The sequence below is a fragment of the Trachinotus anak genome, unplaced genomic scaffold, assembly GCF_046630095.1.
Source record: "Trachinotus anak isolate AG129_WGS33_773 ecotype Australia unplaced genomic scaffold, CSIRO_AGI_Tana_v1 ptg000008l, whole genome shotgun sequence".
Taxonomy (NCBI): domain Eukaryota; kingdom Metazoa; phylum Chordata; class Actinopteri; order Carangiformes; family Carangidae; genus Trachinotus; species Trachinotus anak.
The window spans coordinates 25,404,352-25,416,360 of NW_027273859.1; the positions used below are offsets into that span (position 1 = coordinate 25,404,352).

At 41.1% G+C, this 12,009-nt stretch overlaps 1 protein-coding gene across 2 annotated transcripts in view; it reads right to left on the reverse strand.

Moving 5' to 3' along the window:
* The window catches only part of LOC139624566 (metal transporter CNNM4), a 53,667-nt gene that overhangs the window by 11,790 nt on the left and 29,868 nt on the right, over nucleotides 1-12,009 (reverse strand). The window contains exons 5-6 of one of the 2 annotated variants that reach the window (XM_071483797.1): nucleotides 3,126-3,222; nucleotides 618-680 (exon numbers count right to left, since the gene is read on the reverse strand). In XM_071483797.1, the coding sequence (XP_071339898.1) occupies nucleotides 618-680; nucleotides 3,126-3,222 (160 nt within the window). The remainder of the gene's footprint in view (nucleotides 1-617; nucleotides 681-3,125; nucleotides 3,223-12,009) is intronic. The other variant, XM_071483796.1, reaches the window with a different exon arrangement.

Sequence of the window (12,009 nt, forward strand, 5' to 3'; positions counted from 1 at the left end):
ACCGTCACTTTGCCTTCTACTAGAGTCTGAGCTGACAAACGTTTTCAGGACAAAGTGAACTGTAACTTGAACTCTGACCTCCTCACCTGCTCACATGCAAATTTATTTCAAACTAAATGTTGACTCAGTAAAACCAGGTGTAAAAGAGGTTGCTTATTTGAACAAAGAGCGTATTTTTATTTGCCAAAAAAAAAAAATAGCTGTCAACTGGTAGCTCTGTCCTTAAAGGGTAAATCTACACTGACTCCTGCGCAGTAGAAGACTGCTGCTGCACTTCTGTTTGTGGAGAGAAACCTTCAAACGAGTTGCACCTTTAACGACAATGCAATCAGTGACATGATAATGGATATTATGACATCCAGTGCATATCACTGATTGAGATGTTCTTAGAGGTGCAATCTCATAATTCATTGTTCCAGCCTTTAGAAGGCTGTGCAGAGGCAGTTTCCCGCTCTCCATGATCAGGCGTCGATTTACTCTTTAGCAGCTCTCGAAGCCAACGTGGACAAAAATTTCTAAGCATCACCTGGCGAATCAAAAGCCAGGACCGCCCACCCTCCCACCCCTGACCCCCACCCGTCCTCGGTGTTAAAGGACCCAGACATGCCGGAGTTTACCTGGCAACCGAGAGAACAGAGAAAACCTCTTAAAGGAGAGGTGGCGAGGACGAGGCGCAGCCACTGAGAGGAGAGAAGGAAGGAAGGAAGGAAGGAGGAGTTGAACGATGGGACAGAGGGGAGGAGGAGGGAGGGAATGGAGGGAGGGAGAGTCAGTGACACAGCGGGAGACAGACTGGGTGTACACATGGCAGACCACGGAGTAACTCAGCCCCACTCCGAGACCATCGCATCAGATTCAACTGCGAAGTGAATTTTTCAGGTTGTTTTCGTTACTCAGCCGTTGGAGGAAGTGTGTGATGAAGCTGAGGCTGGTGAGGAGAAAGAAAGGCTGGAAAAATGATGCTTCACACATTTCTCTCTGTCTGAAGCCCCTGAAAGAGGAAGCTGTTGAGCGTTAAGATGAAAAGGAGAAAAGTAAGGAAAGAGTGATACTGGGATCAGACAACGTTTAATCCTCCAGGTGTTCCCATTTCTGACTGAAGAACACAAAACTGATCTGGTCGGATCTTGTGGATCTGAGTGGATATGAGCGGATCTAAACTTGTGATATGTTGTAATCAGCATTGTATTTATGTAAAAATGTAAATAAAAACGACTTTTTCAGATTTGATTCACAAATATTAAATTTGATAGAAAATTATTATCTTCACCCAGTTGATTACAGAAATGTATTGTTGGTGCAGGAGGTGAAAACAGGGCTTTTATTAAAAAATAGTTAATTTAAATTATTCTCTATGACTTGTGTGTGTATGTTTTTTTGACATTATTATTATTATTATTATTATTATTATATTGCTGCTCTTCTTAACCACAGCTACTTCACTGTGTATCATGCTGCTGCTGCTGCTGCTGTTGATGATGTTACCTCTTTATTCAAGCATGTCCTAGATCAGGTATAATTATCCTCGGGTAAATATGGATTTTATGGGTCATGTTTGGCAGGTTTTACCCTGCTTTGTTTCTCACTGGGTCCATTTTGGACCCTTAGAGATCTCTGCAACACAACCTGAAACACACTGTCGCGTCCCAACACCCCACATCTGTCGGATCAGGCCTCTGTCAGACTGATATCGTGGGGTCTGATCCCAGCATCAGAGAAAAGAGCCTGAGAAGAGACATGAATGAAAAGACTTGACAGACAGGAGTGGGCAGCAGAGAGACAAGCCAACAGATGAAGGTCAACGACAGAAACAATGACACAAAACTGAGCTAAACTGGCAGAGAGAGAAAAAAAAAGAGTGACTTTTATATCTAAGGAATAGAAAGCGTGTGTGTGAGAGCCATAAAGGAAAGAGGGGGGGTTCAAAGGTCATCAGCAGAAGATATTTCAGAAACCAGTGATGCATTCCACCTCCCCCTTCCAGCACATGAGCCCTCCCCGTGTCCTCAGTGAACCCGAACCAACAAACCTTTCTCTTCTATTCTAAACCACAAGGTTCAAGTGCATGTTAGAGAAGTGTGTGTGTGTGAGTTAAATAAATCCCAGCATTTGTTTTTTTTTAAGTTGTCAGGTGTTTACCACTAGTTATTCGGATGAAAGTACATCACATGATGTCCAGTAGTATGAAAAACACCTAAACTGGTTTTCAGATTTCAATCCTGAGGCAAATTCGACCCACCTGGTGCTCCGAGTGTTAAAGAACAACTGCTGTGGATTACATGAAAACATCTGACCCACAGTGTGTGTGTGTGTGTGTGTGTGTGTGTGTGTGTGTGTGTGTTAAGTGTGTGTAAACAGGTAAATAAATTACTGGCGAGGCTCAGACGTGTGGAGCGAAGGAGATTCTGCTTAACAAGCAAACTCCACACATGGTGTAGCAGCTATGTTTTATTTAATGAACTTGAATTTTCTTTGAAGCTCCTCAGCTGTGAGGACTGACAATTTGTTATCCACATTCAAATTGGTCAGAGTTATTGATCAAAATGATCAGTTTTTCTTTGGGTCATTGAGTCCACAGAAACGGTAATGATTGACTGGATGAGTCTGACCTCCTGAGATCAACTGGGTGTGTTCCATCTCCACTACGTATTGTTGGGCCACGTTGGTAAAAACTGAGTTTACACAGTGTAAAATAAAATGTACTTAATTTTCATTGCATGTAGAAAGGTAATATATGTTAGGCAACATGATGCATGTTCTATTTTAACAAAGCACCACTGACAGGAAGCCTATGTGCTCTGAAAAAGAGGCTTGCATTTTTTTCTTTTTGCTAGGCTATAATGCCATTTTCTCAAATTTCGTTTTACATTATTCATTCATTAGAATGAAATGTAAAAGGTTTATTTATGTTCCCAAGGAAATTATATGTAAATGTTTTCTTTCTAAGACAAACTGTTGTCCTAGAAAGCTGTCATAGATATCTTACATTTGGCCACTAGGTGGCAGTAGAATCATTTATACTGCAAACTACACTGTACTGTAGATTACTTAATAGTGAATTGTTAAATGAGTCATGCATTCACTGAGAGGAGAGGAGAGGAGAGAGATGGAGGTTTTGAACTCACCCAATGTGGGAGCACTGAGCGCCATGACACCGTAGTAAGAGAAAGGCCCGGTCTCAAACTTCATGTTCTCATTACCAGCCTCCACTTCCACTCGGCCCTGACAGAAACAACAGAAACAAACACGGATGATGTTCAAGAAATTAAGACCAGAACAGTAACAACAACATACATTTATTATAGGAGGGATTCACTCTGCACATCGCAACTCGAGTGACAGTGAAGCAGCCATTTAAATCACTTCTGTACTTCGTCTGTGAAATGAATGAACAGCAGCACCAAGTATCTATTTTCCATTAAGAGGGAGAAAGATCAGTAGATTAAATCCCTAACTTCACCCTATACACATTTTCTCACTATAATGAAATCAAAGAATCTACAATTGTATCCATCAAAAATGAGTCAAATCTGAAACTGATGTTTTGTGATTTCTATTTATTTTATTTATTTCTGAGACTGTTACTCTTTCTGAAGATGGAAAGTCACGAAAACATCACGAGACACAAAAAAACTCCTTTAAGGACCAGAAACTGCGGAGTTACATCACATCCCATCCTCACCTTCATCGAAACAGAACAGGGGCTGCAACATGATTAAGATGAAGATGAAGATATCCTCTATTAGTCCCATAAGAAACAAATGAGCATTTTCACTTTCAATTTATCTGCCCATTATTTATTTATTTATTTATCTTTTGATTCATCAATTCATTGTTTTGTCTATAAATATCATAAAATATATAATATGCCTGTTATAATATCAAACTTATTATTCTGACCAGTTTAAAAACGACCAGACTCTCAGTTCATCGTTTACGCCTTTTAGCAAGAAGAGCATCAAATCTTGACATTTAATGCTCTGGAAATAATAAATGTTTGAAAATTAATCTTGATAAAATGACTGAAACAATATGTTTTTTTTAATGAAATTACGCTGCTTGGCCTCTAGAGGGAGTCACAATCTCAGTTCAAAATAAGATGACAGGGTATATTGGAGAGGCCCTGCATCATTAGTGGGAGGAAACGAGTTTATTTTGGCCTTTATTACATACTAGTGTGTAAATTACCACGAGTGTAATAAAGATTCACAAGTCTGAAAACAGATGATGCAAATGAGAGGTGATACGAGTGACACAGGGAGCATTTGTGAAAATGAAAACCAAGGCTGTGTAGCAGAGAGATGGATAAATTAGTGACAGAGAGTGGGAGATGGAGGGATGAGAGGACGGGTGGGGGGTGGGGGGTGGCAAGGGGGTTAAGGAGGCCTCTGTGTTGGTACAGAGAGTTGGCCCGAGTCGGCTCGCTGGAATGTGTGAACTGCAGCAACAACACAGCACAGTTAATCCACACTGTCATCCCTCCTTCCCTCCATCCCTCTATACTCCCATCCCCCCAGGGCTGATGGGAGCAGAACAGGTGGTAAAATAAAAGAGAGACAAAGAAGAAAAGTGCAAACAAGACAGTGTGGGGAGCTCGCTGCGTCTAGCAGAGTTATCTCTCTGCAGATGTTTGATGTGTGGAGCATCAGGATGGGCTGTGGGGATTTGATTTGTCTGAGTGCAGCTGTAAAATCCACCACATCCACATCTTAATTTAATATTTCACTCAGTCGAAGCTTCATATAGCATCAGTCAAGCCCCGCCCTGAAAGGCAACTTTTTACAGGATTTTGTAGAAAGTTTCGAGGAGAAATGAAGAAAATTTTGAGGTGAAAAGCTTTTATTTGTTTTACTTAACTGAATGTGAAACCGGCAGGCAGAGGTTTATATATTCAAACTCACAGATCATTAACAAACAAGGTCCTTAATCTCAACAAGAATTCACTACATTTTACATTGACAGATCAGCGTTCTGTGTATGTTTCTCTGTGTGCAGGCCTCCTAAAGCGAACTGACATAGAGCAAACATTTACAAACATAAACGATCCGTTGTAACCATCCCTCATGCTATTTTAGGGCGCACGCCAATTTAGAAACCTGGCTTGGATATTACAGGGGAGGGGGAGGAGGAGGCGGAGGAGGAGGGAGAAGAGGGGGGTGGGTGTATATGTCACTGAAGTTACCAAGTGGGCTGCTCCCATCACAGACGCTGTGCTGAATTAAGTTCATAACATCTCCCCACGGCTCCACAGCGAGCGCTTCACAACCGGTGTCAGCACCAATCAGAGCAGCGCTCATCTACACCACAACACTGCTAATCTGAAACTGCAGCTGCCGTTAAAGCACACAAACGGCTGGGCAGCTGATTTCTTTTTTCTCATAAGAACCAATTCTCAACAAATTCAGCTCGTTTGTCTGACATCACTTTAGATCATTGTCAAGTTTTACTTTCAGAAAGAGGTCAGAGAGAGGTCAATCATTTCTGCGACTCTGGATCAGGGTGTGTTTATTTTTTCTTCAGTAGATAATTAACCTCGTCTGTTGTAGGTGATTAGTAGCATAAACCAGCACTGTAGGCCCCAGTTATGACCAGAGAATCTGCAGAAACACTCCTGGATTCATCGTTAAAGTGCGTAAATGATTGCACTTCATATTGCGCTTTTCTCGTCTTATCGACCACTAAAAACACTTTACACTTTAGGCCACATTTACTCTATACAGCGCTTTTCTACCGTACACGCACATTTAAACACCAATGATACATCAGGGGCCATTTGGGGTTTAGTGTCTTGCCCACAGATGTTTTGAAACATGGACTGAAGGAGCCGAAATTCGAAGCATCGTCCTTCTGACCTATTTCCTGAGCCACAAAATTCAAAATCTGTCGAAGGAACTAAGGTTGAAGAATTTTTTTTTGTATCCAATATGACCTTTATTATGCAAAAGACATTGTAAAAGTCATGAGCTGTGAAAACTAGAGAGCTGCTTTTGAGTAAATGTGGCTCCAGTGTTGAAAACAGGTTGACAGTTGAGCTTTATGCTTCTGATTCAGCAGCATTCAGGGCACGTTCATAGTTCAAGACACTCGCCACGCGGGGTAAACATACCTAATTCTCCTCCGCTTCACTCCTGCAGACCGGCTTCAGTAAACCAAGACGGCTTTTTAGTGCCTTGTTGACCTGTTAATGTAAAGTCGCTGTTGCTGCAACTACCAATTATTTATATTGTTGTTTAATCTGTCAGTTACATTTGAGACAGATCAAACGTTTGGTCGATAAAATGTCGAACTAAAATGCTAAAGAACTCAGAGCCCAAGCTGATGTCTTCAGTGAACTTCTTTTGTCCAACCAACATCCTAAAACCCCAAATACTGAGAGACAAGTAACAAATCCTCACATTTTTTGAACCAGTTATTGTACAGGAACTGTAGGTGTTGTACGTAAATGTAGGACTAAATGATTTATTATGGCTGTCAAAAGTGTTGCGGGGTCATTTATCAGTCGACTTATTAATTAACTCATCATCTAGCCCAGCACGGCCTGCCTCCTTGTTAACAGCAACAACCAGTCACATGTGTCCTGCTAAAAAAATATCTTTAGGCTACTAAAATAAATGTCCCTGCTAATGTTAGCATGTAACATACCCCTCTCATCACTGCAGGCCTCTGCTTTCTGGTTTCCGTCTGTGTTTCATGAACATGCTTTGGTGTTAAAGATCAGCTTTGATTCTTCAGCTGTTTTTTGTGCTGAAGTGAAAACACATTTCCCTCGTTCCATCTGTCGACAGCCAGCTCCCTATGTGTGGAGATAATTATTTTCTGTCTTCATTTTAAAAAGGTAAATTCACTGGACATGAATGTCTTTGCTGCAACGCACCGGTCCAAATTCATTCAGTTGCATGATTTCACACCTGCCAAGTGCAACCGCAGGTTTTCTACCTTTGGCTGGTGAGTAATCAGAGGCAACAACAACATCAACAACAACTCGCTGCTGAGAGAAGAGTGGATATACCCTGCAAACTGACATTTCTACTTTACTGGACAGGGACTCAATAATCCTTTAACCTACTGATTTTTCTTTCAAAATCCTTCATTACTCCAGCGTCTAGTGTTTCCCTCCCATTTTTGTAGCAGCGTCTTCATTTGACCCTTTATGTAAAGGTTAAACCTCCTTGGCTCTGTCGCCAGCTTTCTGCCACTTAAAGTGTATGAGCAGATTTGGAAAGATGCTAATCACCTCTCAACATATGGCCAACCCTGCGTGTATGTGACCATCGGCCAGGGTCAAATACTTAGCCCGCAACACGTGCACATACTCAAAAAACATACATACATGCCTCACGAGCACGAAGAGGGTCGACTCTGTCTGCAGCTGTCCACGCTGCCGCACGGCTGGTGTTTGATTTAAAGAGGCACGGGGGGGGGGGCAGAGAGAAAGAATAGAAACAGAGGGAGGCGGAGGACAGGAGTGAGAGGTGAAAAGCCTGCCAGTGCTCCGGTCAGACCTGTTCTCCCAGATCTGCATAAGTCAACCTGCCAACACGTAGGCTGCAATATACTGCACCGACACTGGGCTTTTATTAGAGAATAAGCCTTGAGGGGGTCATTGTGGTCAACCACTGATACTGGTCACAGGGTTTTATTATTTTAATCTTACATCAGAAATAATATGGAGCGTGCAGGAGATTTTTACTCCACTTCTTACTTACTCACTACCACCCTGCTTTCAACCTGAATAAAAAAAACTACTAAACCACTTTAAACCTCTATGTGACGACAGGTCAGACTTTGTAACTGCAGTCTGTGTTGCACACTTGATGATGTGAGACAATAAACAAGCGTGTGATGACAGACGACAGCAGACTGAGAAACACCTGTCAGATCTGGTGCAAAAATCCAGTCAGGATATTTATTTATGTTGTAAAAAACAGTTTAGAAAGTTTAGAAAGAGTATTAAATGCTTCATCACACCCTGTAGAACTTAATATTTCACCTTTTGTTATCTACCATTACATCACATAGAACATAACTGTTTATCTCTGTAAAACCCCTGAAGTCCTCTTTTTTTCCAGAATCCTACATGAACACAATAAAGACTTTGGTATTTTTCTCACTGGTTTGTAGTGGGTGAGGCCAAGTTGGAAAAAGGCAGTGCACTTTGTCACACATTTCTGAGCACCAATCAGAACTGAGCAATATTTGAATGAAAACATGGTGACGGTTGTGGGGTTGTGTGTTTATTTTGCCAAGCAAACACACACTGTCACGAGGAGAACGATTCACTCAGTTATTTAAGTGTTAAACATGCATCTTTATTTTAACTTCAATTGCTGCTTATCTGGTAATAAATACTTAGCAAACTCACAGAGTTTTATTTTAACGTTTAGTGACGATTTCCAGTTTCTAAATATACCTGATTTACCTGGCTGAACGGGTGTAACGTGTATAAAATGAGCCATAAAAAAAACTTTAATGAAAAGTTAGAATAAGATGAAATATAAAATTATGTGATCATGTCAGAAAGTCTGGATTAAAATTATTTTCCCAAACTTAAAACCACTTAAGAATGAAAAATGGGGGAATCTGCAGGTCTATATACCTTTCAAAATGATTTTCACATTTCTCATCACCGATACTAAATATTTCCTTTTGTAGTTTCTTATAGTCTCATTTTTCTTGGGCCGTTGTTTTAAATACATGTTCATGTTTCACATAAACACACACAACACATGCCTGAAAAAAACAGTTTGTCCTAAATCCAACACTGCTTCAGTTTCCAATGGAAACACACGAGCAGAGGAGCTTTATGAAAGCTGACCTCTGAACACATTTTACTTTGACTTCATTACAGTGGATCACCATCTCTTACTCATTTCTAACTCAGGGCTGTGTTTCAGCCTAAAGATCAAGAGGAGTATGTGTGTGTTTTTGCTAAGACATGTGTGGGACACGCACTGAAGGTGGGTCTTTGCCAAAGTTCAAGTCTGTGCGTTATGACTCATCAGCAACGTGAGCGAGAACTTCATGTCCCCACTTAAGTCTCTATCCATCAAACTGACGCACATCAAGGTGCTGATGTACTCTGGTCCCAACAGCTTTTAAAACACAACCCTCTTTGTGACCCCGACTGATCAATTATACTCGACTTCTACTACTTGGGGGGGGGGGGAATACTTCTGAGGAGTTATTTAAGGCAGCAAACTTACGTCAAGAAGGGCTTGGTCAAAGTACTAGAGTAGAGTAGAGGAGCTAGTGGAGCCTGTTCCAGTGTTGAACCGAGGCCTGGAGGTCAGAAGACCACAGTTTTATGAACACTGGAGGAGGACTGACAGTTTAATGTTAAGTATAATTCCAGTTTATTACAGGGTAGGACTCATTTTTATAGTTTTGGCCATTTTATTTCCCAATTGTTATAACATTACACCGACTGAACAACAATCTGACAGGTTTTAAACCAGCCAAAATCACTTTTGTCCAGGAAGACGTTTCACCTCTCATCCAAGAGGCTTCATCAGTTCTTTCTCGCACCTAACCAGGCTGGGACTGGTCCAACTTGTAGTTGCTGCTGTAGTTTCTGAAGCTCTGGCATACTGTCCATGTTGCTGATCTGATTGTGCAGAGCCAGAAAAGACACTGGTGGCTCAATGGCCTCACGGCTACAAGTTGGACCAGTCCCAGCCTGGTCAGGTGCGAGAAAGAACTGATGAAGCCTCTTGGATGAGAGGTGAAACGTCTTCCTAGACAAATAACCAAGTCCAGTTGCTTTCGATTTAAAACTCCTTTGAGATACTATGACCTGGACAAATGAGAATACTCACAGGCATACTCTATATATTATATATAATATATCTTTTGTTCTGTTTTAAATATTGAAAAATACCAATTCCAACACATTTCCTTACTGTCTTTAATGTAATAAAGACAAATAACTTCAGGTTTGTCGAGGAGCATGTTGTAGTGTGTGAGAGATTGGGGCTGTGAGGATACTGAGAGCAAACATTATTATTAAGTCTTGAAACAGGGAAGTGAGAGTGGAAAAGACATGACAGCTGAGAACCGAAGACAGTGAACGAGAGAGGACGGTTAATGAACGTATCGGAGTTGTGTCCTTAAGTCACTAAATAAGACTCAAAGTGTTGGAACTGGGCCCCACAGACACTAAACAAGGACGGAGGATTATAGTATTGGAACAGTGTGAACATTAGAACTGAATGGAAAATACAGTTCAGAGGTAAAATGAACTCATACTGACCAGTGTGTGTGTGTGTGTGTGTGTGTGTGTATTTGTGTATTTGTGTATGTGTGAAACTGTGTCGAGCTCCTACAGAATCAACTGTAACAGGTTTGTTAATAACTTATAACAATGCCAGCAGGGGGCCCCGCCTGAAACCAAACACACACACACACACACACACACACACACTCACACACACTTATCCTCAGTGTGTGTGTGTGTGTGTGTGTGTGTGTGTGTGTGTGTGTGTGTGTGTGTGTGTGTGTGTGTGTTCCACCAGTGTGACCATGTGTTTGTTATAAAATGAACCACTGACTTCAGTTAATGGTTGATGTCAAAGTGAGCAGTTTCCTCCAACAGTGCAAAGTCACTGAGTCACTTGTGCAATGATACAAACACACACACACACACACACACACACACACACACACACACACACACACACACACACAAACACAGATTTCCTCAGTGGGATGTTACAGTGTGAGTCAGTGTCAACGTACATCAACTCAAGTGTCGATGGTGTGAGGTCACACACACACACTCACACACACACACACACACACACACACACACACACACACACACACACACACACACACACACACACACACACACACACGGATCTACCTCCTTTTAAGTCCAGGAGTGTCTCTTATTCTCACAGGACATTTTTCCAGCTCTTGTCCACAACAGGAAGACTTGCTCACAAATAAGTTCTGACGTTATTAACCAGGAATGCGACCACAACAACAAGTTTGTTTATGTGATCAACCTGCCAGATAAAGAAAATTAATTGGTAACAATGTTGGTAATTGATCAATTGTTGGCTCCAGATTCTTAAACTTACAATAAGGGATTTTTTTGGCCCCTTAAGGGCAGTAGAAACAAGCTGTGAACACAACATTGACGTATCATCAGCTAACCAACCTGTTAGCAAACAGATGCTAATTTTCACATCCAGCAGTTACAGGACAACGTCATCAATCACTTGGAGTCAAGTTTCTGGCCACAGAGCAAATGTAAGTCCGATGTTCTTTTAGCTCTGTTTTTTTTGTCAGACAGTGACAGACAATGAGCTGAAACTCTGAGCTGCAGCTTAAAGTGGAGATTTATCATTAAGAGCAACACATATTGTCATTTGTTACTTTTCTTTAATAAAAATATTGTTTATAAACACTTTAAATATGTGTTACCCAGTTTCATATTATTATAAATATAGACAATTTGGAGGTTTTGTGTTGGTCACATAAAACTGAGTCTGTAGGCATCAATCTGTTCTTTTTATTTCAGAAACTACATAATAACTGAAGTAGCTGATGCTTGGAACATATGACTGCCAACCAGGAAACTTACAACAACATACAAATAAGGGAAAATACCATGAAACATTTTAAGTACAATCACCACCTTGGGGTTGTTTGCCTCTGCCACTCAGACTAATTTCATGTTATATCCTTGTTTATCCAGCATCACATAAAATACTGTGTGAAATTTTGCCCTGGTTTCTGTGTTAAGTCTTGACCTTTATTAAAAATAGTTGTACAAAATGTGAAAGGATTCACTTGAGGAGTTCTCAAGACAGATGTTCATAAGGCCAAAATCATATTTTGTGAGGTCACCATGACCTTTGACCTTTAGCCAACGCACAATCAGTTCATTCTTGAGTCTCAGTGAACGCTTGTACCAAATTTGAAGAAGTTCCTTCAAGGCGTTACTGAGGGACTGACGGACATAGACGGACAGAAAAACCCCAAAACAACATGCTCTGGCTCTGG